The sequence below is a fragment of the Bombina bombina genome, chromosome 12, assembly GCF_027579735.1.
Source record: "Bombina bombina isolate aBomBom1 chromosome 12, aBomBom1.pri, whole genome shotgun sequence".
NCBI classification, from domain to species: Eukaryota; Metazoa; Chordata; class Amphibia; order Anura; family Bombinatoridae; genus Bombina; species Bombina bombina.
This window is the reverse complement of record NC_069510.1, coordinates 127,919,645-127,947,614: the sequence shown is the minus strand read 5'-3', so window position 1 is coordinate 127,947,614 and position 27,970 is coordinate 127,919,645. Positions and strand designations below refer to the sequence as shown.

Below are 27,970 nucleotides of genomic sequence, written 5' to 3'. Positions count from 1 at the left end.
ATCATTGTTTTAACCACCTTATTAGACAACCCCCTGTTAGGCAATATCATATGTTTAATAGCCAGGCTGTCAAAGCTAGAGTCTTGAGGTCCTGATGAAAGAAGGAGATTGTCTCTGAGAGGAAGCCACCAAGGCAGGCAAGAAATCGTTTTAATGAGGTCCACATACCAAAGAGGATGAAATGATCAGAATAACTGAAGCCACTTCCTGCTTCATTCTGGCTATCACTCTGGAAAGCAACACAAGAGAAGGAAAGATGTACATTAGCCTCTACGACCAAGGAACTACTAAGCATCCACCAGATCTACATGAGTCTGTGAGACATGGAACAAAAGAGGGAAGTTTGCGATTCAAGCAAGAGGCCATGAGATCTCTCATTGGCAAACTCCAGTTTCTCAGATATATGGAAGAATACCTCCTGATGCCAAAACCACTCCCCTAGGTGGAGGTGCAGACAACTGAGAACCCCCCCTCATAGCTGTTAACCCCCAGGATGTGGATGACCGAAATCAGGGACTGATGGCATTCCATCCACTTGATGCTACAAGACACCTCCTTCATCATCAGGGAACCTTGAGTAACATCTTGATGATTGTTGTAAGCCAGTGTTTCTCAACCGTGGTCCTCAAGTAGCCCCAACCGGCCAGGTTTTTATTATAGCTGAACTAGAGCACAGATTAAATAATCAGCTGATCAGTTACCATGGTTACTAACCTGCTCTCACTCATCAGCTGATTATTTTACCTGTGCTCTAGTTTAGCTATAATGAAAATCTGACCTGTTAGGCGTACTTGAGGACCGCGATTGAGAAACAATGATGTAAGCCACAGCTGTGACATTGTCTGACTGCAAACGTAGGAAGGGTTCCTGCCTGAGCCTGGGCCAACTCTGTAGTGCCCTGAAGATCACACAGAGTTCCAGAATATGGATTAATAATCTTGCCTCCCAAGGAGACCAAATCCTCTGTGCTTTCCGAAAACCCCAGACAGCCCCTTCCAACCCCTTACGCTAATGATCACCTGCAAAATGGCTGAAGAAAGAGAGGTCTTTTGGATAAAAGACTGGTGAGTCTGCCACCACAACAAGTTTTCTCCTGATCCAGAAGGATCCTTTGAGAGAGGTCCTCATAATCCCTGTTCCACTGCCATAGAATGAACAGCTGCAGAGGTCTCAGACAAAACCTGACAAAGGCCAAGGCATCTGAACAGCCACCATCAGACCCAAAACTAACATGTGCTGAGCCATCTTAAGAAGAGGAGTGTGCTGAAGATGAGCACATTGAATTCTGAAGTTTGATCCTGTGCTTTCTGTCAGAGACAGCCTCAAAGACACTGAGTGTATTATTGGCCCTAGAAAGGAGACTCGACTTTGAGAAACAAGGGAGCTCTTTAGCAAATGTATGCATAAACTGTGTTTCGCAAAGCATATGAAGCAAGGCCTCTGTGTGATTTAACAAACTATGAAACAGAGCAGCTAAAACTTCAAAAATGTATTTGGAAAAGTGTTAAAACATATTTACAGGCTCAGATGGAATAAAAAAGACTAGCCAGGCACGTCTTACGCGTTTCGGCCCTGACAGCCTTAATCATAGGCTTGGGACTGTATACACGCTGAGTGAGTTTATGCTAATTATACTGATTGCATTCATCTTTGCACATTTGACACCGCATCCTATACCCAGTTTTTTTTAATTTAGGAGGTACAAAGCATTTGTGAGTCATAAACACCATTCACCTATTTACTCTGTGTGATTTAGGCTGCTGAAGGGAGGGTGCTTGTACAAGAATGTAGTCCAGATAAGGCACTTCTGAAATTTCTTGAGCTTGAGCCACCATAGGTAAAAGCCACCAGTACATTGGAGAACAACCTGGGTACAGTGGCATTTTAAAAGTAGGGACCTTTGGGAACCTGTTTAAAGATTTTACATCCAGAATACAAAGAAATGTACCATACTTTTTTTAAACCAAAAAGAGGCTGGAGTAGAAACACTTTTTAGATACAGGAAATAAGGCAATAACTCCCTTTTCTTCTAGGTTCATTACACAGGATACCAAATATATGGCAAAGTATGTCTCACAACTTTTCAACTATCATTTATTCAGTAGTATCTTTTTTTTACCCCGCAGTACTGACTTCTCTTGTATGCGTTGTCCCCAGTGACTACCAATTTCATTTTTTTCAAATAGTTGTTTTTACAATTTTTTACAATTTTTTACTAGACCTCCTTTCTTCCCCAAGTTAAAGGGCCACTAAACCCAAAATCTTTCTTTCATGATTCAGATAGAGAATACAAATTTAAACAACATTACAATTTACTTCTATTGTTTATTTTGCTTAATTTTTTAGATACCCTTAGTTGAAGAAAAAGCAATGCACATGGTGAGCCAATCACACGAGGCTTCTATGTGCAGCAACCAATCAGCAGGTACTGAGCATATCTAGATATGCTTTTCAGCAAAGAATATCAAGAGAATAAAACAAATTAGATAATATAAGTAAATTAGAAAGATGTTTAAAATTGCATTCTCTTTCTAAGTCATGAAAGAAAAAAATGTGGGTTTCATGGCCCTTTAAGTTGTGTTTTTTTTTAATTATATTTGTCTTGCATGTTTTTATTCATGAGTAAATATCATTTGGGTTTCTGTGGGAATATTACACATTTAACTCAGAGGCTGAGCCCATATGATCTTGCAGAAATGAAATCACAGTTCTGTAACATTCTTTTCCATAGGGACAAGACTGTATTCTGGCATTGAATTGTGAAGTTGAAAGAATACATATCACTGGATATAATTATTGACTTTTATTAAACTATACATTTAATAGAATTGCATTTCCTATATATCATTTGTAGATCAATTATTTATCTTAAAGGGGCAGTATAAACCAATTTTCATTTAACGGCCTGTACTAGACACTACTATAAAGAATTATATGCACAGATACTGATATAAAAATCCAGTGTAAAACCTTTTAAAAAATTACTTAGAAGCTCCCAATTTAACACTATTAATGAGCTAAGTCTGGGGCACCCACTTAAAGGGGCTGATAGAAGAACCTCCCAACTCCCCTGCATATGAAAAGACCCATTATACAAACAGATGCAGTCTGTATACATCAGTATACATCTAAAACGTTGGGGCTTAGTTAGAAGTCTGAAAATCAGCACAATGTTAATAAAAAAAAATAAGCAAAACTATACATTTTTAGAAAAACACACCCGGATGGGCTATATAAATGGATCTCCTACAAATCATTTATACAAAGAAAAATCTAGTGTATAATGTCCCTTTAACTCCTATTGCAATTACCTTGTACTTCCAAGTTGTATGTAAGAGACGTGTTTCCTGCCAGGTTAGAAGCAGTGCAAGTGTAATATCCGCTATCCATCACTCTCAACTCAGACAGTTTGAGTGACCAGGAGGGCAGCAGGTGATGTCTAGGAAGAGAAGAATGAAAATCATATTTCAGGAGGCTTATTTACATCAACCAATAAGCATTAATGCAAGTGTAGGAGTCCATTGACAGCCAATTAATATTACAGCATTATGCACAGGCTTGAATTCAATTTAAGCTTCCATATTAATGAAAATGGATCTGACACATTCTTTTTTTCCTTCTAGCACGTTGTTTTTTTCTAAATTTACATATGCAATCTAATGATTTGCTATGCTTTAGCAGATGCTGGTGTAGGTGGCTCCGCTGTGTATGTTTGGTGAATTGCATGTATGAGAAAACTTATAACAAAACGTGTGCTACCTTTTTTTGTAATTACAGCACATTGCAAACATAGCTGTAACGCATTTCACATTAATGTGTATGTCTCTTTAAATAACCTGGTTATTACCATTGAAAGACTATGAAACAAACTTAATACAAGTACAAATAAGTGACAATGAGAGGTGGCTTCGGGGGATGCTGCTGCACAGATTAAAAGGACATAAAAATCCGAATTAAACTTTCATGATTTTGATTTTGGGGTAAATTTACTAAGGGTTGAGCGGACATGATTAGATCGTATCAGATTGGGATGATTTCAGTCGGGCACCTAAAAGGTGGCGGATAAGGTAGGGAGCAGCATTTTTATGATTGACCCCCCTCCTAGCGGCCAATTAGCCACTAATATGCAGGGGACAGCATTGCACCAGCAGTTCACAAGAACTGCTGGTGCAACGATAAATGCCGACAGCGTATGCATGACATCATGTCCGCCCGCACATTGGTAAATAGGCCCCATGGTCTCTTGTCATTGGCTTACCAGATGTGTTCAACTAGCTCCCAGTATGGTTAAACACATAGTTATATACAAACAATAATGTATTCATTAAATTATTATTAGTGCAGAATTTTCTTTTTGGATTTTTCACGTCTTTAGCAGGTCATACTATTTTGCAGGCTGCAGTCAGTCCATGAACTCTAAAGACCAAAATTTAATGTTTCAAGGTTACAGAGATATAAACAAACAAGACATTCACATTTAGGGACAACATTTATTAATATTTAGGGGACACTTGTCTAGAACTCTCTGGTCTGGAGAGATTATCTAAAAAGTCTCTTGTGTATAGAAAGGCAAATTTAGTTTATCTCACTGTGCAGGGTATTTGGCAATACACTAAATACCTCTCAGGTAGCCAAAGGGTTTAAGAGTATGTCTGCCACATTTCAATTTTTTTAGAGTGAGCTGAAATTAAAGGGATATGAAATCCAAACTTTGGGGCATATTTATCAACCTCCGTATGGAGCTTGATGCCCCTTATTTCCGGCTGAAGCAGCGGTCTAAAGACCGCTGCTCCATAACTTGTCCACCTGCTCTGAGGCCGCGGACAGAAATCAACACGATCAAATACGATCGGGTTGATTGACATCCCCTGTTTACGGCCGATTGGCCGCAAATCTGCAGGGGGCAATGAACTGCTGGTGCAATGATAAATGCAGACAGCATATGCTGTCGGCATTTATCGATGTGCAGCGGACATGATCCGCTATATCGGATGTCCGCTCCATCATGTCCGCTCGCACCGTAGTAAATAGGCCCCTATATCTGACATGATGTCACTGTGGACACAGAGGGCTACCACCACTACAACAATGTTTTATGATGCTTTTTTTATTTAATAGGATGTTCCTGTTCTGAATAAAATCCAACTTGTTTGAGTTGTCCCTATCAGCCCATGAAAAGAAGAGTCCCAGGACTCAGATGTGCACAATTGTTTAAATTATAGGGATATTAGAATCCCCTGGAACAATTATTAAGCAAGTCCCATGCTCCCCCCGGCGCTGTTTTCCAGTCTGGCTCCAGCTCCTGTAATATTTATGCACATGGCTCTAGCAAATCACATTACCGAGCTGTGTAATTGTTTCATTTCTATTCATTTCAAATTGAATTTTACTTCCCTTGAGATGTCAGTAATGAGATCACCCCTGCACCCCAGCTACAGCAGATACCTACTGAAGACAGAACAGTTTAGAGTCTCTGCCAGGGTCTACTTAAGGGGAAAAAACACATTAAAAACACGAGAAGGTAATTCCCACAATACTTTTTTCTAAATTGCATTAAATTGTGCATTCCTTGCATCTTGCTCATTATAGCATAGGATTTATATACATATTAAAGTGACTTGTCCAAATACATAATGTAAAAAATAAAATCAGTCATTACATCATTTTCATTTTATTTTTAAACAAAATCAGTTTTGTGCAGCGTTGTGCTCAGGAGCTATTGAGGGCTAGATTACGAGCGGCGCCCTAACTACAGTGCATGAGCTATATGGGGTATTTCTCTGCTATTTGCGTACGACAGAAATTGAATTTAACACGTGTCAGTATAGCACAACTTACAAGCTCTGGTTAACTAAAACACGAGACAAAAAAGTTGCACAAAACACATAAAAAATTCAGTTACACTCATATTAATACTGTCTGATATTTTTTTTATATTGCATTAAAAAAACTTATAAGAGTTTAAAGATATGAGGTCGCAGGTGTTAGAAATAAAAGTATGCAAAGGGCTTTAACATAGAGATACATACATATGCATATCTAAATAAATATGTATATATATATATATACAAAACACGGAAGGGAACTGCACTCTCATACCGGACCGGGTACACATCCCATGACCCTGCAACATGCTCAGCCCTGGGTGCCACTGGCACTCACAGGAAGCTGTGCTGTCCCTAGAGCCACAAGCAGTTAACCCCAGACAGGTCTGGGTGCAAGAACCATAGGGAAAATTACAAAACAAATTAATACAACACACAGAGAAAACCCAGCACTCACTTACAAGCTCTCAGCTAAGATTTAAAAGCAAAAATGGAAAGGTTAGTCACCGCATCTGGCCAAATGGGACAAGCTCAGGTACCACGTCAAGGTCCTCTCCAATACCTGAGACCCTAAAACAGCCACACAATGCAAGCTTTCAAATCCAAACAAACTGAAAACAAGGGAAGGGTGCACAGGAATATGTAATCACCCTAGACATATACAAAACACGGAATTTTTGTAATTTTCCCTATGGTTCTTGCACCCAGACCTGTCTGGGGTTAACTGCTTGTGGCTCTAGGGACAGCACAGCTTCCTGTGAGTGCCAGTGGCACCCAGGGCTGAGCATGTTGCAGGGTCATGGGATGTGTACCCGGTCCGGTATGAGAGTGCAGTTCCCTTCCGTGTTTTGTATATGTCTAGGGTGGTTACATATTCCTGTGCACCCTTCCCTTGTTTTCAGTTTGTTTGGATTTGAAAGCTTGCATTGTGTGGCTGTTTTAGGGTCTCAGGTATTGGAGAGGACCTTGACGTGGTACCTGAGCTTGTCCCATTTGGCCAGATGCGGTGACTAACCTTTCCATTTTTGCTTTTAAATCTTAGCTGAGAGCTTGTAAGTGAGTGCTGGGTTTTCTCTGTGTGTTATATATATATATATATATATATATGTGTGAGTGTGCATATGTATTTATTTATTTGTGTATTTACAGACATATAAACACATATAAACACATAAATACATATTTACACATACAGGTAGCCCTCAGTTTACGCCGGGGTTAGGTTCCAGAAGGAATGGTTGTAAATCGAAACCATTGTAAATTGAAGCCCAGTTTATAATGTAAGTCAATGGGAAGTGAGGGAGTTAGGTTCCAGGCCCCTCTCAAAATTGTCATAAGTAACACCTAATACATTATTTTTAAAGCTTTGAAATGAAGACTTTAAATGCTAAACAGCATTATAAACCTAATAAATAATCACACAACACAGAATATATAATTAAACTAAGTTAAATGAACAAAAACATTTGCTAAACAGCATTATAAACCTAACAAAATAATCACACAACACAGACTTCACTTGCATTTTTCTGCAAACAGTTCTTTCTATGCATTCCAATTTGGACTGATTTATAGACAGGAAGATCTTGTGCCTTTGAAATCTGCTTAATAGCTCAGGTCTGGTTAAACTGATTCATTTCAGCTTGCTTGGCTTTGCTGCAACACAAGCAGACAGCTCCACCTACTGGCTATTTTAATAAATGCACTGCTTCTCAATGCTTTTCAATAGCAGTCACATGACTGGAAAAAAAAGGTTGTTATTCTGAAACGGTGTAAATTGAACCGTTGTAAAACGAGGGCCACCTGTATATAGATATTTATATTTAAGTGCATTGGAGCCCTTTGCAGTCAAGTAGCTGAAAACATGAAGAATCATATTTAATAAAGTGATATAGTGTGTATTTACTGTAAATATTTTACATTAAATAGATAAATAAATATTCATATGGTTGCATAAATTTTAATTAATTTATGTTAAATTATGCAATTAAAGGGACATAACTTATGTTTAAATTATCCAATTATAGAGACATAAAACTGTAAAAAAAATGTTTAAAGACAGTTTATTTATGAAATAGCAGAAGTGGGCATCCTGCTACTTTCTTGTTTCATTTTAAAGGGTCAATAATCTCAAAATTGAAATGAACATGAATGCATTTTAGTGTTGAACAGAAGCTTTTTTAATATACATATGCATTAACAAAAATGTATCACTGTGCAAACAGTGTTCTCCACAGAAAATGCCAACTGTGTGGCATTATGAAGTAGATGTGTGGGGGCAGTGTAATAATTTGCAATATCAAAAGATTTTCTGTTATTGTTAAATGTTACTTAAGCTTTCAAAAGCACAAATTATTGCATAATTTAGCAAATTTTAGCCAGGTGGTCAGTAAAATCAGCCAGGTGGTGTGCCCACTGAATAGGTCCTTGGGACAACACTGGCATATGTACATATGCCTTATACACCTACATTCCAACTCTGCGACTGTCGTCATCAATTGCACAGTTTGCACTATCACTAAATAATATGTCACTGCTGACTAAGCAGGTGCAGCATTTGAATATAGATTTATGACACCTATGTAAATTATTGTATTGACAACTGAGGAAGAGACGTGACCCAGAAATGTGTAGTGGTAACGAACAAACACAGGTCTGGCCAGGCAAGTGTTTTATGATATTTGCTCTCTGAATGTAGAGATTTTTTACCAGTTTTTTTTTTTTTTTTTATCTCATTGGCCCCAATTTATCAAAGTCTGGCGCACCTGATCCAACAGTGCGGATCAGGTCCGCCAGACCTCGCTGAATACGGCGAGCAATACGCTCGCCGTATTCAGCATTGCACCAGCAGCTCACAAGACTCGCGGCCAATGGGCCGACAGCAGGGAGGTGTCAATCAACCCAATCGTACTCGATCGGGTTGAATTACAGCGATTCCTGTCCGCCTGCTCAGAGCAGGCGGACAGGTTATGGAGCAGCGGTCTTTGTAACTGCTGCTTCATAACTGCTGTTTCTGGCGAGCCTGCAGGCTCGCCAGAAACACGGGGCATCAAGCTCCATTCGGAACTTGATAGATAGGCCCATTGTCTTTGAATCTTGCATACATTCTGTTCCCCTGTATGTAACAGGAATACTGTGAAAAAGTGAGGTTTACCAAACGGCGGTATACAACAATAACTTTACGCCGTAGCTGGCTTATACAAGCTATTTTTTATATATACATAAAGTCTACAATGTGTTTTAAACAAGTTTTTATGCAAGTAAACGTGATTTAAAGGCTATGGGGTAGATTTTTCAAATGTCGCGCGGACATGATCCGCTGTAGAGAATCATGTCTGCCTGACATCGATAAATGCCGATAGCATAAGTGGTCAGCATTTATCATTGCACAAGCATTTCTTGTGAAATGCTTGTGCAATGCCGCCCCTGCACATTTGCGGCCAATAGCAGGAGGTGTCACTCATCCTGTCCGCTGTTTCTTAACATAAGTTTCAGGAGGACCCGAAACTTCAGTGGTAGATTGCAGCATCAACTGCTTGATACATCTACCACTATATATGGTTGCATCATGATCACTGCAGTGATTTAAACACACTGCCATATTGTGCATTGATTAAGTTGAAGTGAAGGTCAATTTTGACGAATTAGTGCCCGGTTTTTAATAAACCTACTAAAAACAAGGGCGCTTTAATTCATCAAAATTGACATTTCAAGCGTTTTCTTCAAAAACTTACCTTTTAATCCTGAAAGCTGCTCCATCGATTCCCCCGGCCGTCGGAAGCCTCTGCTTACTTCAGAAATGACGAATCCGGCTTTCTCCAATCACGGCGTTCCCCCCGGGTGGATCATGGCCTGAGGGAACGCCGCGATTGGATAAAGTCGGATTCGTCATTTTAGATCCGAGAAGAGGACTTGCGATGGGCGGAGGAAGCGCTGCAGCGGCTCTCAATGTCAATTTTGATAGGATTATTAAAAACCGGGCACTAATTCGTCAAAATTGACCTTCACTTTAACTTTGTTCTTTATCTTTTGTTATATTTTATCATATTGCTAGCAGTCATTGTTAGATTTTTGCTACATTTGAATCAAAACGAACTTTTCATGTGTATTGCTCTTTTACTAAGATTTTGCAGAATGTTATTTTTGAATATTTGAATCTATTTACTGATATTAGCCCTGTTTCTTTTTTCTAAGTAACATATGTAAGTATGCTTTGTGCAAACTAAAGGCTATTTGTGAAACAGGCATAACATGTTTGCTAATACATTTATAATGGAAAAACAATTGTTTTCCAAACTGAAATGTTTCCATCTGCATTTCAGTTTTGAGGTTTATGTCCTTTTAATATGCTGCTGAGTGACATTAAAAGGACAGTAAATACTTTTTATATTAAATGTTTAGCTGTACGTAATGCAACAACTTTGCAATATATTTTCATATTTATTTCGCCTTGTTTCCATGTAATTTAGCTCTAAAAATTGAGCCATTTCTAATTCACAGAACTTGAAATGCACCTGACTTTGCAGGGCTAACCATGCTACATATATGTACCTAATTGCCTTTATCAGAGAATTGCAAAACAATTCCCTTTATACTAACTCTATAACAGCAACAAGCCTTGTTGTCTGAAGATTAAAGCTTAGATTGGCCCCTCCGAATAAGGTGGGTGGAGTTTGACTACTGACAAATAATTGCAGTAAAAAGGATGTAAATTTGTTTTGAAAACGTTAAGACTTGTCTGATATGTTATTCTATAGCAGCACAATAGAAATGTCTTGGAATTATAGAGCATTTAGTTTCCTCTGTGCATAAGCGGTGCACATTTCCCATGCTCCTCACACATTAAGGATTTTCCTTTCTATCGTTTTACCCTGTGGGCTTTTAATCCCAGACTAGTAAACTATAGTAATATATATGTTACGGGTAAAGTAAGAAGTCCGGGTAATCCTAGAATTACTCAGGTAAAATGGACATTACCCAAGTGGCAGTGGGGTAAAAAACAAGTGAGGGGAGCTGTGTGTATTTCAATACATAAATAATATGTGTTACCGTGACCTTTAAATGAGCTTCTCGTATTGGTTTCAAAATTCAATCATAATATATATTGCGCTGTGATAAGGTAAACAAATAGGTGAAAATTGGGTGAAAAATAGTGAAAATATGACTACAAGAGGTTAAAAAACAAAATATTTAATTGTTGCCATACAAAACAATATTGGACTAGATAATATATTCTGATAGGATAATAAGTGGTAAAGAGCTCTATTACCTTGCGTATATTATATATTAAAATTCCTTAATCACAAGTTAAAATTGACAATAAATTGACAATAAATTGACAATAAATTCATGCTATAGTGTTCAAAGCATATGATAAAAACAGATTGTTAAAATAATTAACGTAGGAGGTGGAAATAAATGTTCATCTGATGAATTGCAAGTATCTTTTGATGTGACTTTAAATGTGACTTTTAGTTGGAAATGAAATTACTCACAGTTTGCTTGAAATAATTTTTCAGGTGTCTGATTGGTTGAAACAGACAAGCCTTTATGTGAATAAAATAATTTTCCGCTGTAGTTAAAACTTGTAGATCGAAATTGTAGATGAAGATAACAACTACTGGATGGTAAAGATGCTGAAACTGTTTACCTAAACTGGGTTTGCAGGAGTTTCAGTTGTTGAGGGCATCTTGATAAAGGCTGAAGCCGAAACGCGTAGATTTGCCCCTAGTGTGCACTCCAACAACTCAAGTCTGCATCTGAGACTACCCAGGATTGAACACGAAAAAATCCGTTACCGGTGATTGCTATACACCGAGCACCACAAGACTTAAAGTGGACACTCACCAGACCTGAAGCTCCAGCAAACCTTGAAAAAGGTATACAGCTCCAGCAACTCTTAAGAAAAGATTTTTATAACCAACAGGTGGTCTGAAACTCCTGCAAACCTTTCCTAGGTAAACAGTTTCACTACAGACCAACCATCAATCACTGAAGCTCCAGCAAACCCAGGGAGGGTATATAGTTTCAGCTACAAACAGACACCTACAAAGAGAAGCGTTCAAACACCTCACGCAACCAGAAAAATAGAAACTCCAGCAAATAAATACAAGGTGAACAGTTTCTATAATTAAGTCATACCAACAACTGAAACTCCTGCAAACCAAGTCTTAGATAACAGTTTAAATATACAGAACCAAGTTTTATCAACAACTGAAACTCCTGCAAACCAAGTCTTAGATAACAGTTTAAATATACAGAACCAAGTTTTATCAACAACTGAAACTCCTGCAAACCAAGTCTTAGATAACAGTTTAAATATACAGAACCAAGTTTTACCAACAACTGAAACTCCTGCAAACCAAGTCTTAGATAACAGTTTAAATATACAGAACCAAGTTTTACCAACAACTGAAACTCCTGCAAACCAAGTCTTAGATAACAGTTTAAATATACAGAACCAAGTTTTACCAACAACTGAAACTCCTGCAAACCAAGTCTTAGATAACAGTTTAAATATACAGAACCAAGTTTTACCAACAACTGAAACTCCTGCAAACCAAGTCTTAGATAACAGTTTAAATATACAGAACCAAGTTTTACCAACAACTGAAACTCCTGCAAACCAAGTCTTAGATAACAGTTTAAATATACAGAACCAAGTTTTACCAACAACTGAAACTCCTGCAAACCAAGTCTTAGATAACAGTTTAAATATACAGAACCAAGTTTTACCAACAACTGAAACTCCTGCAAACCAAGTCTTAGATAACAGTTTAAATATACAGAACCAAGTTTTACCAACAACTGAAACTCCTGCAAACCAAGTCTTAGATAACAGTTTAAATATACAGAACCAAGTTTTACCAACAACTGAAACTCCTGCAAACCAAGTCTTAGATAACAGTTTAAATATACAGAACCAAGTTTTATCAACAACTGAAACTCCTGCAAACCCAGTTTAGGTAAACAGTTTCAGCATCTTTACCATCCAGTAGTTATCTTCATCTACAATTTCTATCTACAAGTTTTAACTACAGCGAAAACATTTTTTATTCACATAAAGGCTTGTCTGTTTCAACCAATCAGACACCTGAAAAATTATTTCAAGCAAACTGTGAGTAATTTCATTTCCAACTAAAAGTCACATTTAAAGTCACATCAAAAGATACTTGCAATTCATCAGATGAACATTTATTTCCACTTCCTATGTTAATTATTTTAACTTAATCTGTTTTTATCATATGCTTTGAACACTATAGCATGAATTTATTGTCAATTTATTGTCAATTTTAACTTGTGATTAAGGAATTTTAATATATAATATACGCAAGGTAATAGAGCTCTTTACCACTTATTATCCTATCAGAATATATTATCTAGTCCAATATTGTTTTGTATGGCAACAATTAAATATTTTGTTTTTTAACCTCTTGTAGTCATATTTTCACTATTTTTCACCTATTTGTTTACCTTATCACAGCGCAATATATATTATGATTGAATTTTGAAACCAATACGAGAAGCTCATTTAAAGGTCACGGTAACACATATTATTTATGTATTGAAATACACACAGCTCCCCTCACTTGTTTTTTACCCCATCGATCCCTCACAGTTGTTTGAAGGAACAGCTGTTTATCCGGGTTGAGCTGTCTCAATCCAATAGGTGCACTCACTCTTAACTGTTTTTCACCAAGTGGCAGTGGGTAAAGCCGATGTAATGTAATTCTCCCATATAAACTATTTTTTTTGCATCCGTCTTGGGGGTTCAAAGAAGGCGCCCCGTCCATCCACCCCAAGTAACCTTTGGGGAATGAGGTTTATAAGAAGGGCTCCGCAGACGGAGACTAAAAAGCTAGTGAAGATGTGGGAATTGCATTACATCATATATATTATTGATGCAGTGACTCTGCACTCTGAGGGGATTTATGATCATACTTTACCCACAGTCGCTTGGGTAATGTCCATTTTACCCGGGTAATGCTAGGATTAACCAATATCTGGCTTTACCCGCAACTTATATATACACACATATATATATAAATCTTATTAAACATCCATATTATTTTGTATTTCCTGTGTATTCTTTAATCCCCATATATTTGTTCTGTATTATAGTGACGTCCACAAAAGAATTTTGGGCAAAGAAAATAAGACATAAAGAAGTACAATGTCATTGGAGATAGTCTGTACCTACCTAGCTGAGATGAGAGGGAGCGGGAAAGAGTCTTTCTTCCAAGACACAACAGGCAGGGGATGACCATCTACTTCACAGGGCAACGTGATCTCCATCCCCAGAGCTGCCACCATGTGCAGGGGAACGCTCAGGTCGTGGGTGCCGTTTATGCTAATCCTGGGCTTTGCTAAATGTGAGACAGAAGCATATAAATGAGATGAAGTGGATTGGGAGAGTTTAATGGTCATTATCACCAGCCTAGTGAAATGTATAAGGGACCTGTCACTACTAACACTTCTCTGCTGTGTTACAAATGCTTTATTAAAGTGAATGTCAATTTTGATGCTAAAGTGCCCGGTTTTTAAAAATTGGATTAAAAAAAGGGGCACTTTAATTCATAAAAATTTACATTTCACTCATATTGTGAAAAAAAACTTACCTTTTAAACTTGACAGCCGCTCCAGCTTCCTCCGGTTGTCACAAGCCATTTGTGATATCAGAAATGATGGTAGGTCATCCTCCAATCACGGCTTCCCCCCCGGGGGAATCAGTGTCTGATTCAACGCCGTGATTGGAGGAAGCCTGATTCCTCATTTTAGACCCAGGAAGAGGCTTTGCGACAGGCGGAGGAAGCTGGAGTGGCTGTCAAGTTTAAAAGTTTTTTTTCACAACATGAGTGAAATGTAAATTTTGATGAATTAAAGTGCCCCTGTTTTTAATCGAATTTTTAAATAAAAATTTACATTCACTTTAAGAATAAACTATTATTGTTTAATGGTTATTATATCAGGGAACATTATCTGATATCATCTCACTGTGGACACAGAGGGCTACCACCACTATAGCTATGTTTATGGTGCTTTTTTAAACATGTATTTAATAGGATGTTCCTGTTCTGAATAAAATCCAACTTGTTTGAGTTGTCCCTATCAGCCAATGAAAAGTAGAGTCCCAGGACTCAGCTTTACACACTTGTTTAAATTAAAGGGATATGAAACCCACATTTTTTTTCCTTCCTGATTCAGATATATAATGGATATATATATCCATTTGCACAAACACTAGATGGCAGCACTGTTTCCTGCAATGTAGTGCTCCAGACAACTACCTAGGTATCTCTTCAACACAGAATATCATGGGAACAAAGCAAATTTGACTAGAAGTAAAGTGCAACATTTTTTAAATTGTATCCTGTGTCTGAAAATGTTGGGGTTTCATTTCCCTTTAATGTGAACGAAGCAGGAAGAGTTAAATTTTTATTAAACTTTTCTTCATGCTCAAAAAATGTATGCATCCCTCATTTAATTTAGGATGTTGAGAGTCCACAAGATCATCACACATGTAATTGCTTTCTCTGACCACTAGGAGGAGCCAAAACACCCCTAGAGATTTTTTTTTTATCCCAAATTCCCATCACTTCCCTACCCAGTTACACATATGGCAAAGTAAAGCGCTAGAAACACAGGAAAGGACCAAAGCAGGGCAAAAGAAGTGCAACTCCAACTGTATATCAATAACAACAACAATAATAATAATAATAGTAATAAGGGCAGATTTGTGGTCTCTCAACATCTGGAAAGAAATTAATTTATCAGGGAAGCGTAAAACTTTGTTTTCTTTCTTAGGATGGTGAGAATAGACAACATCATCACATATTACTCTCCTGCCATAAACCGTTGGAAAAGACCCTGCAAATCTGTTCAAGAGAAGCTCCGTAACAATAGGCCCAAGAAGAGACCACTGCTCTAGTGGAATGAGCAGTAAAAGACTCAGGGGGAGACTTCCCTGCAACAAGGTACAGCTTTCTAATTAAAGCCTTAAACCATAATGATAAAGAAGTACCAGAAGCCTTCTGACCCATGCGAGGTCCAGAAAAGAGAAAAAAGCAAGTGCCAGGTGATTTTATTATTATTATTATTATTTATACCTGATAATAATAATAATAATAATAATAAAAGACTAAGTGCCAGGTGATCTAAAGCTCTATGCTTTGGTGAGATTATCTAAAAAGTCTCGTCAGTACTATACCTCAGAGAATGTTAGACAAATTTTAGAGATTTTTTTATATATATAAATAATAAGAACTTTATCTTCTAAGTGAAGAACAAAGGTATTTAAAGTATTCTTTGGGCACTTTCGGGTTTAGCGCAGTTATCCTTGTACACCTTCGGGTTAGCGTGCGAGCAAAAGCCAGAAGAGATCCCATAAAAGTCGATAAGAAAAGGGAGTTAGCGCGGCCGTGCTGTCTGACCTCCAGTTGTAAATGCGCCAGAGTCTTTTGCTTGTGCACTAACATTTTACTTTCAACTTGTATCACAAGCGCAAGAATAGGAATGCTAATGATTTAATTTGAGCAATGTTAGCACTGAAAGCTCTCTGCTACAGAAGAGGGCGAAGTACAGAGGTGGAAACCAGCGTATTATAAAACTTGAATATTACACTTATTACAAACCAAATGACGCCATTTTCAGTGCACTGTAGCTGTAATTTCATATGAATAGATTTTCCTTTCAGAGTAATTAGTGTTTTGATTATTTTGTGAACACTCACCACCTTTTAACTGGCGAGAAAAAACAATGAGAACTATAGTGGGAAAATATTTATAGAACTATGTTGGGATTTGGGCGAAAATTTCATATATGCCCATGTAACATCCATGTTCAGCCTATTTTATGAAAAAAAAAAAAACAATTACACTATGGGGCCTATTTACTAATGTGGGAGTAGACATGATCCGATATTGCAGATCATGTCCGCTGCATATCGATAAATGCTGAGAGCGTACGCTGTCGGCATTTATCATTGCACCAGCAGTTCTTGTGAACTGCTGGTGCAATACCGCGCCATGCAGATTCGCGGCCATTCAATCAACCCGATCGTATTGGATAGGGTTGATTTACAGGCGGACAGGTTATGGAGCAGCGTTCTTTAGACGGAAACACCGTTTCACACGGGGCATCAAGCTCCATACAGAGCTTGATAAATATGCTCCATTGTATTGTGTACTTATAACTATGAATTTCTAGGTGTTTTTTTTCAAAATCCAGTGTACTTAAAGGGCCATAATACCCAAATGTTTAAACACTTGAAAGTGATGCAGCATAGCTGTAAAAAGCTGATTAGAAAATATCACCTGAACATCTCTATGTAAAAAAGAAAGATATTTTACCTCAAAAGTTCCTCAGTAGCCACCTCCCATTGTAAAGGATTTCTAAGCAGCATTTTAGTGTGTCTGTCCTGGGACAGCTGAAAGGATGAGCCTCGTGAACTCTCATATTATTTCACCAATCAGGTAAAGGAAGCTTACTATGAAATCTCATGAGAGTTAAGTGAAATCTCATGAGATCACAGTAAGAGTTCATGACCTCAGCACTGCTGATGCTGATTGGCTGCTGTTCATTTCTTCATTTTTTTTTTATTTTTACCTGCAGCTGGGAGCAGCTGAGTATAACATTTTACACAGAACTTACTCTGCTGAGCTGAGGAGATTGTGAGGTAAATATCTTCCTTTTTTACATAGAGATGCTCAGGTGATATTTTCCTGTCAGCTTTTTACAGTTATACTGCATCAGTTTCAAGTGATTTAGCATATGAGTATTATGTCCCTTTAAATAACGATTTATTCCTGTGCAATTTACATACAAATTTTAAGTTTTTGATAAAATACACTTTTGGTGAACAATTTTTTTATGATGTTTGATGCACTTTAATAATTCAATGTTTTCCTGCATGTTTTTGTGTGAATAGTTCAATTATTCATTTGTAATGATTTTTTAAATTACAAATTTAATTCTGCACTTTTGTAATGTATGTACCTCCTTACCATACGAAAATGCAGTATACGCCCCATAGTGAGACACCCTGATTTAAGGGTAAGAAGCAGCTTTATAGAATTTCACAAGGGAAATAGAAGTACTGGCAGCATTCTTATAGAATCTCACCAGCCCAGAGAGCTATAGATAACCATCCCCTTAGTGGTAGCCTTAGGATGATTAGACACATATTCCACCCCACAAAAATTTGGAGTGTCCCTTTAACGCTGTACAATAAATTTATTAAACAAGAAAATGAAATTCACAGTGCAGAAAGAAATGTCACAGTCCATAGGGGCCAATTTATTATAGCCCGAATGGGGCTAAATACCCCTGTTTACGCGCGAAAACAGGAGTTAAGAAGCAGCGGTCTTGAGACCGCTGCTCCTTAACTTGTCAGCCACCTCTGAGGCTGCGGACATCACTCCGCCAGATCAAATACGATCGGGTTGATTGACACCCCCTGCTAGTGGCCGATCGACCGCGAATCTGCAAGGGGACGGCATTGCACAAGCAGTTTACAAGAGCTGCTCTTGCAATATTGAATGCCGACAGCGTATGCTGTCAGCATTCAGCGATATCTGGTGGACATGATACACTACAGCGTATCATGTCCGCCAGACATTGATAAATCGGCCCCATAGACTTGAATGTGAACTTAAAACAGCCTTCTTCAGCCTTAGTTTATTAAGCACAAAACAAAATCAAACACAACTTTGTGAACTGGTGGATTGTGTCTAAAAATATAACAGCAACAAGGTAACCTTGGTCACAGTTTGAAAGGGATACTACTGCAAAAATAACATTCTCCAATGAATTAGAACATAATGCTTTTGTCCATTAGTTGCCCCTTTGATTTGTAAGTAGTGCCACAATATGTTGTATAAAGAACTCTATAGACTGAAACAGTTTATATGACTTGTGGTTCTGTTGTTGTTGTAAATTAGTTCTGTACTTCAGCATTAGAGTGCTATAAATGGGACATAATAAAACAATAATCAAATATTCATTAGATTATGACTATAGATAAGAACTGTAATTCCACAACTGATTTTATATTCATTGTTGTTGGCTGGCTCTGTAATTGTTCTGAGTTTGGACATAAAAGTAAGGGGAGCGCAAATCTTACTGTGGACAGAGAGCCGAGTTTGTCTGCTCGTGGAGCCGGCAAGATTAGTTGCTGTGCACAAGTAATGGCCACTGTCAGCGCCGGACGGAAGTGGTATCAGTAGGCTGCCGTCCTTGTTGACATGATAATGGGGGCTCTCTGGAGTCAGGGATTCTTCTTCCTGATAGTAAATAAAAGTAAAAAAAGGTGGGATCATGGGAAGAGAAGAGCTGGAGAAGGAATAAGCAAGCTAAAACAACTTACCTTTGTCCATTTAACCACAGGAGGTGGGTACCCTTTTGCATCACATGGTAGGGAGATGGCTTTGCCTTCATGAGTGGTATATTCTGTTTGTCCTAGCACAATGGTAGGGGCCACTGTGCATATGATAAAGAAAATGGAAGGGTTTATGACATGTTTGAATCTGTGCCTCAGAAAGAATACGGTTTTAGCTCTTCCTCTATAATTAGCACAACCCTGCAACATTCTTCTCAGTGATTGTTTGATCAGTGCAGTAGCTCATTTTTATCTGTTAATTTGCTATATCCAAGGGAATAACAAGGGGTACGTCCCTGGCCTGCTTAGAGTTTGCAAAATCCTGTACTTCAGGTATGGTTTTTATATGTCCATAAAAATAAGATCTCCTTTACCTAAATCTCAATTCTTTTTAATCTCTATTAAAGGGAGATACAGGAGCAGTGATGCAATACTGGGAGCTAGCTGAACACATATGGCGAGCCAATGACAAGAGGCATATATATGTAGCTACCAATCACTAGCTAATGCATTGCTGCTCCTGAGCCTATCTAGACATGCTTTTGTTTTTTTAACAAAGGATACAAAGAGAAGAGAAAAGTCTCTTAAAATCAAATGTTCTGCCTGAACCATGACAATTGAATTCTGACTTTCATGTCACAGCAGGTATCTTCTATGACTCTGCCTTAGTCACTGCAGACATCGTATATTAAACAAATAGGCCCAATAAACCACCCAGGCACTGACATCTAGACATAGAAAGTGAGCAGCAAATACAAGTTAATACACACGCTTGTGCTCACCATGCACGTGCAGCAGCAGACTGTGATTTGCAGAGCCAGCAGCATTGGTGACTTCACAAATATATTTCCCAGCATCCTCTTTCATCACTGGTTCTATGTGAAGCCCACCTTCTCCATCTAAGGAATGGCGCCACTGCAGCTGCAGCTGGGGAGACAAAGGTTGACAAATCAGGAGATTGTATCTTGCGCTATTTGATTTATTTTTCATTTACACGTTCAGTTTTACTGTAGCGTTTGTGCTGACTGGGCCTCCCCCCTGTTTTTCAGCATTACAAACGTCATTTCAGGCAGATCACTGTATGGGGTGTGCACAGGTGTCAGCAAGCTGTGCAGTTGTCAGAGCACTGCAGAATACAAACGTGTAAAGCTCAGGGCCGGCCCTGGTAAAGCTGTCTGTATCACTACCGATCATTACACAAAAAAATCAAAACACGCTCCAACAAATACATTTTAAATGGGCTCCTTCGAAAAAAATTATATATAGGGGCCGATGTGTCTGGCGGACATGATCCACTGTAGTGTAAGCTGTCGGCATTAATCATTGCATAAGCAGTTCTGGTGAACTGCTTGTGCAATGCTGCCCCCTACAGATTCACAGCCAATCGACCACTAGCAGGGCGTGTCAATCAACCCGATCGTATGCGATTGGGCGTATTGCTGTTCGCCGCCTCAGAGGACGATTTAAGGAGCAGCAGTCTTAAGACCACTGCTTCTTAACTCCTGTTTACGGCGAGCCTGAAGTCTCGCACGGAAACAGATGTATTTGGCCCCATTCAGGCCATGATAAATCGGCCCCATAGAGTGTTAAACTGTTCTTAGGCATTAAACTCTAAACATATTTGCCAATAAAATATTTAATTTAGCAAAAAAGTAAAGAGAAAAATACTTAAAGGTATTTAAAGGGATAACTTCCTCCATTTTCATTTAAAGACCAGTAACTTTATAGTTTTTCTGAGGATGTCCTCTGAGTATGGTGCTTATAAACCTAACACAAAGACTAGTATGTAATCTTTACCTGTGATCAACTCAGCAGCAATAGACAAGCATATAATATTTTTAAACATATGAACAAACTACATGAATTACATTTATGTCAGACTTTTTGCTTTAAAACAATACATTGATACAGTTATTAATTATTACTTTAACTTCTTCAATGCTAAGTGATTCACACCAAGGTGAGCTATGTTAGTTGTTGGTATATTGCATTTAGAGATAAATTGAAACCTTTTGTTTCTTTTCTGTGAGGTTCCCACACAAATCGTACCTTTTTGTCCTGCATACACAGCAGGTTTAGAAAATAATTTTCGTTTACAGAAATACCGTAATAAAGGAAAATGCCACCATATGAAATGCAAAACAAATTACATTTTTTGTGTCATATATGTGTCAAATGTCATGCCCCTTCTCATATATACCATATTCTTTCTGCTACAAACACTCTTTTTATTATTTGTTTCGTAAGTGTAAATATATCTTAAATAATGTATGTCCATATCATTTTCATGAAAATATCCAGCAAGAGATAAATGGTACTTTCTAGTCTAAAAAGGTACTACATTTAGAATATACTTTGTATTTATCTCTTAAAATTGAGCAATTTCTAATTCACAGAACCTAAACTGAGCCTGCTAACTCCACAAGGCTAACTCTGCAACACATCTGTCCGTAATGAGCTTTAGCTGATAACAACTGCAAAACAATGCACTTTATAATAACATAAAACTGGGGCAAGCCTTGTTCTCTGTGGACTAAAGCTCCAAATATGGCAACTTTTACATGAAAACAAATGAAACAGACAAGAATGGGTTTTCAAAAGGTGACTGCTGGAAATGAGAGAAGTCAGAAAATACTGCAAACATCTGCTGGGAAAGCGTCTTCTTATTCATGATAAAACTGCTACTGGAGTCTTAATAATGTGCTGCAAACTCAACAGCGCTGAATGGGCTCAAATTTGACTAAATCACAAAATAAACATATTCTGGATAGGATTCAGAATAGAAGGTACAATTACAGTGGTAATACTGAGTTGTTCACCAAAGTCTAAGGTTCAGAACGGCTGCGTCATCTTCATATAATTGTATGAGTCTCTGAGGATATACGTCCTCTTAGTGTAATTTCATATAAATAAGTTCTGGATTCCCCATTAGTCTGGGAAACACCACGCCGTTCAAACACAATTCTTGGAATCCCTTGCTGAATCATCTAATGGGAACTGGATTCCCAAATGTTTTCTGATGCTTAAAAAACCCAACATGTTTTAATCATTACAAATAACTGCTTTTTTTTTTAACCTCTTGACTTCCAAAAATGGCAGCTATGGAAAATGTTGTAACCATCTCTGGCATTGAAGGAATTTAAGCCTTAAAGGGACATTAAACACTAAATACATGCTAGATAGAATGATGCATTCAGAGAAAAGATTAGTCTAAGAATAACAAGTAGATGTTTTTATAAAGTTTCATTAGCTGAAAGTGACAAAATAAGTGTAAAGTTTTAGTGTCTATAAAACAATGGGAGCTGCCATATTGTAACTTAGGTTACCTTCTCTGCTGTGGCCAATTAGAGACAGTTATAAATAGGTCACTAGAGTGTGCAGCCAATGGCTCTGTTATATAACAGTGTTTTGCACTTCCATTTCTAACAGGAACTGAAATGCACACGATTGTCAGAATGGAATTATAGGAAAAGGGGACAAAATAAATAATGAAAGTATATTGTGGAGTTGCTTTATATATACCATTTATCATTTTATATTACCATCTCAAAGTGTTTAATGTCCCTTTAAGGGGACCTTAAACTCAAAATGTATCTCCTATTTATTTTTTTAATTATGCATCATAAAAATTATAGGAAAAGGGGACAAAATAAATAATGAAAGTGTATTGTAGAGATGCTTTCTATATACAATTTATCATTTTATATTACCATCTCCTTAAAACTCAAAATATATCTCCTATTTATTTATTTTAATTATGCATCATAAAAAAGGTCATGCGCTTTTATTTTGTATTTTGCCCAATTTCCTGTAGTTTATATCTTTTTAACATGACTTTTAAAATCATAAATTATGCTTACCTGATAATTTCCTTTTCTTCAGATGGAAAGAGTCCACAGCTGCATTCATTACTTTTGGGAAATAAGAACCTTGCCACCAGGAGGAGGCAAAGACACCCCAGCCAAAAGCTTAAATCCTCCTCCCACTCCCCTCATCCCCCAGTCATTCTGCCGAGGAACAAGGAACAATAGAAGAAATATCAGGGTGAAAGGTGTCAGAAAAATAATAAGGACGCCCCACATAAAATTACGGGTGGGGAGCTGTGGACTCTTTCCATCAGAAGAAAAGGAAATTATCAGGTAAGCATAATTTTTTCTTCTTAAATGGAAAGAGTCCACAGCTGCATTCATTACTTTTGGGAAAACAATACCAAACTATAGAGGACACTGAATGCCAAGAGGGGAAGGTACAATATGCGGCCCATACTGAGGGCACCAGGCCTGAACCTCTACCCAATTAAAAAACCACTTCGTCTGAAGCGGAGAAAATTTTAAGAAGAAAAGCTCCAAAGACACTGACTCGCAGTCAGTCCAGAAGCCAAACTAGAGACCGCAAATGGACTCGACTGAACCAACAGTCCTCCAGGAGACACTGTCACCCAACAGACGGTCTCCCACCGCTTATCCCCCACAAATGAAGGAGACAACAGCCGAAACCCAGGGGATAAGACCTGGCACAGAGACAGAAAAGACGTCTCTCCAACATCCTGAAAGCACGGAATGCAACTGAAGAGGCAAAGTTCTCTCAGTGTCTGACCATAGAATACCAAAGCATTCGCCATGAAAAAGTGTGTAATACACCTAGGTGAAAAAACCCAAGTTTGAGAACACAGAGTCCATAACAGGACGACACAGAGGGTACTTGCGAGAAGGAAGAAGCAGTCAAGCAAGAAACAGACCGCAAAAGCAACCCCCAGACAGAGGGCATGCTCCAGGAAACCTAAGTCGTCGGACCTACAGACAGGTCCCTAAAAAGGGGAACACAAAACCTAAATCGAGGCCCCCTGAGAAGGGGAGCATACCCTCAGAACCCAAAGGAAGAGTAAACCCTTTTCTGAAATCAATGGAGCAAGTTGAAAGTAAAATCTATACTTTAGCAGACTGAGCTAACAGGATAGACTCAACAAGGCACACACATCCAAAGGAGACTGCAAAATGAACGCAGCGCCTTAGACCGCTTGGCCATCCTGACCTGCAGTCCCACACCCAGCTGGACCAACCCAGCCTCAGGGATCCAAGACAGGGGAACAAAAGAATCCCGAAACAGGTACAGGAATGAGCGTAAGGATAGCACAGCAATCCCCACAGAGTACAAGTACAATCCGACTATGAAAACAGACAACAAGGCCATAGACCTAGGGATCTTTCAAAATAAAGGCCCAACAAGTCTGACTTGGAGCCAGCAAGACCCCAGGGGGAACCAATCCCACCTTTTTGCCTCCCATCCAGGAGAAGCCCCAAGCAAGGACTCTATCTCCATAGGGAGGAGAATATCCCCTAAAGAAAAAGGATGATGCTGGAAGGGCAACAACTGTCCTCAAGGCCCAAAATCACCAGCTTATGGGAAGAGAAATTCCCAATACAGATGTCCTAGAAAAGGACCCCGCTACAAGTAGCTTGCCAAGCAGAGGCACAGCCAACCCATTCACCTGCAGAGCAGGGAATCCACGGGAACACTGGCAAGCTGACAAGGGGAATGAAACCCTAAGGTGCACCAGAAATTGGACATCCAGTGCCAGCAGCTGGGTATGAACCAACAACCCTTGAGGCGCAAGCCACACAGCTAACCACCAGATGTCATGGGCTGCTCTGTGGCAAAGAGTAAAAAATACTCTGAAAACCTGGCCAACCATGACCAGGTTAGGTAGATGGACCAAGGACATAGTCTCCCTATCAACTCCGCACAAGCAGAGGACACAAGGAAGAGAAAGGCACTAAGCCTACCCAGCTCCAGAAAAACCTGAGCTAAACAAAGTCCCAGCAAGGAACAACTATCACCCGGAAACACAGACCCTAAAAGGAGATCCAACTCACGCGGAGACAATGGAAGAAGACCCAAAGGTCTCTTATAACTCAGACAGACAGTACACGTCAAAGAGTAAGAGCTGTATCTAGATACACTATAAACAGCTTACGCGTACACCTGCAAGGTGTCAAGAGCTGCAACTGGTTTCAAACTGCAAACCTTACGCATGCTAGACAGCTATCCTGTACAAGCTGTTGGACCAAGCCCAAAAGGACAAATCCCGAGGCCTAAAAATGAAGGCCAAACCACTCAACTGCGGTAAGGGGCATTAAGCCCTCCAACCCTCCACCACATGGGGGAGGAAAATTCTAAGTTCTGATGTAATCAGATGTCAGATAGAGTGATGCAGCGGAAAAACTCTTCTGCCCGGCCATCTATGACTGAAGGCTTTAAGGACTGAAACAATCCTTCCTGCCTCACGGACCCACAGGTCCTCTCAAATGCTTAGTTGAACATGAAAAACAATGATAACCTGAACACTCAGCGCTTCTACCGGACCAGCCGAGCAGAACAGCGCCACGTGTCTGAACAGCTGCAAGACCGAACGAACCTGACAGGACCAGCGTGCACCTAAGGTCCTAACCGGTAAGCTGCATAAATTCTCCCTCATAGGGGAAATAATAGAAAACAGACATTTTTAACATAGGACTAACATGTCCAAACAACTTCCGAAGAAGTAATAAAGAGTATCAATTCCAGAAGGTTTCCGAAGGAAACAAAAACAAATAAAAGACATCCCATCGGATATAAATAAAATATAAGGCAACCCGGAGGTTAACGCCCAAAAGACACAGGCCTACCCGCAGGACCAGCCAAACGGAGCCCTATCTTTCAAAAACTGGGAAAGATCTCAAACAAATGTCAATCAGGAGATTACTTCATCCCCATATATCTAATGAGGTTCACTATTCGAATTATCAGACTGAAAATCCCTGTATCTGGTAACGATAGGATCATTCAATAACTGAAAAACATGTCTGAGCAATGCGCGAAGGCGTGCAATCTTGTAACAAAAGGCACAACACTCAGGGACAGTTACACCCGCGGGAAACTGTAGAGGCCCTCCCCAAGGCGGAAGGCCCGGGACAATAGGGCACAAGCACATTCTCAAATAAACGTCTGGACTCTGCAGACGAACAATCGCCAACATTATGTGGAAGCGAAAACGTGCTGCAACCTCCTACCTGCATGGAGGTATCAGAAACTGGGTTACCCACATGTGTAGAAGTATGAATTGGTAGGGAACTCGCCTCTCAGAGGACAGCACCCCCAGAGGCGGATGGCTCAGCAGTCCCTTGATTCGCCGAGCCCGAGGAACCAGGCGCTCTAAAATGGCATACGGAACAAAACTGGTTGACATGTGTCAACGAGGCCAATCCGGATTCGTTACCGGACACAGAATCTGAATCTGAAATCAAAATCTCGGTATCAGAATCCTCCATAATTGAATTTGAAATGAGCAAAGTCTCAGCATCAGAATCCTCCATAACTGGATAGAGGAAATATCAATATGGACTAAAGTATGAAAAAAAAAAAAACGGCACCTGACACCCACAATGGCTGGGGCACTCTCCACCTCCTATGACCAGACCCCTGCAGACTAGAATACCTCCTTCGCCACATGATCAGGAATGCGGGGAACGGAACCATGCCCGAACACAAGAGGTGAACCGAATAGTCCAAAAAAGCGCCCAACCAAAAGGCTGCATCACTTCCAAAGGCCTCAAAGTTCCAACCACAAGCCCATAAACATCACACATAAGCAGGTTGAATCACATAACAAACATGATTATAAGCCCCCCTGTTCAATAACCCTCCTCAGGAGATATTAACCCTCGATTCCAAGATACTACAAGAGACTCACTGAGACCCTTATGTCATATAGTTAGACCCGCAAAGTTGTGTAACCTCTCAGGAAAACATTCACATTACAGTACATTGACAATAAAGTAAAATGAAACAATCTTACCGGAATCTACGCCGTGGAACAGGAACACGGCCTTTCAAGTGTGACGAATAGTGGCATCACCTCCGCCATGGACTTGAGAGAAGAAAGCAGGCAGCGGAGCGAAGTTCGACAACGCTGATTGCTTGAGGAGCTGTTAATATAAGTCGGGATGGTTTCGCAGAAAGACTCTCCCTGCATCTCCGTACTCTAACTTTCATCCAAGCCCTCACTGAGAGAATGACAGGACTACTTAAAACTCCTGTCCCATGCCGAAGAGTACTACCCTCCATAAGAGAAAAAAAACAAAATTTAAAAAATTCTGACACGTCTCTGCCAACCTCCTGGGACGAAAGGCAAAGAATGACTGGGGATGTGGGAGGAGTATTTAAGCCTTTGGCTGGGGTGTCTTTGCCTCCTCCTGGTGGCCAGGTTCTTATTTTTTCAAAAATAATTAATGCGGCTGTGGACTCTTTCCACTTAAGAAGAAAACAGCAATTTTAGGATTGATTAATTCTTTATGGATTACTGGATTCACTGTAGGAATATGAACTGTGTTACAGTGAGCTGAGCTATAAATAAGTTGTATACTAAACAGCTTTCTAAAACAGAGATGAAAGAGCAATACCACAAAATAAAATGGACATTTTTGACACTTCATTCATGTAAAACATTTTAAAAGCTTTTTCTTTAAAATTAATATAAAAGGCCATTGTTTTTTTTACATATTTATGGCACCTTATAAAATGATGTATAAATTAACTCACTGAGCCAGAGTCCTTTATCCAACGTTGAACTGGAAGGGGGTTTCCGGCTATGACTTTGCAGGGCAGAGACACCGAATTACCCTCTAGAACAGTAACCTCTGCATGTACCATAGCGATTTCAGGAACAACTGTTGGATACAACCATGGTGATCATGACGATAAACACAGATTTTGATGTAAGTGAATTAATTCA

General features: G+C 39.1%; 1 protein-coding gene across 1 annotated transcript in view; it reads right to left on the bottom strand.

Annotated features, from left to right (window-relative positions):
• Positions 1 to 27,970, bottom strand: part of HMCN2 (hemicentin 2) — a 542,629-nt gene that overhangs the window by 238,220 nt on the left and 276,439 nt on the right. The window contains exons 20-25 of the mRNA XM_053695481.1: positions 27,778 to 27,905; positions 19,983 to 20,127; positions 19,189 to 19,301; positions 18,946 to 19,105; positions 14,026 to 14,191; positions 3,312 to 3,439 (exon numbers count right to left, since the gene is read on the bottom strand). Coding sequence (XP_053551456.1) covers positions 3,312 to 3,439; positions 14,026 to 14,191; positions 18,946 to 19,105; positions 19,189 to 19,301; positions 19,983 to 20,127; positions 27,778 to 27,905 — 840 coding nt within the window. The remainder of the gene's footprint in view (positions 1 to 3,311; positions 3,440 to 14,025; positions 14,192 to 18,945; positions 19,106 to 19,188; positions 19,302 to 19,982; positions 20,128 to 27,777; positions 27,906 to 27,970) is intronic.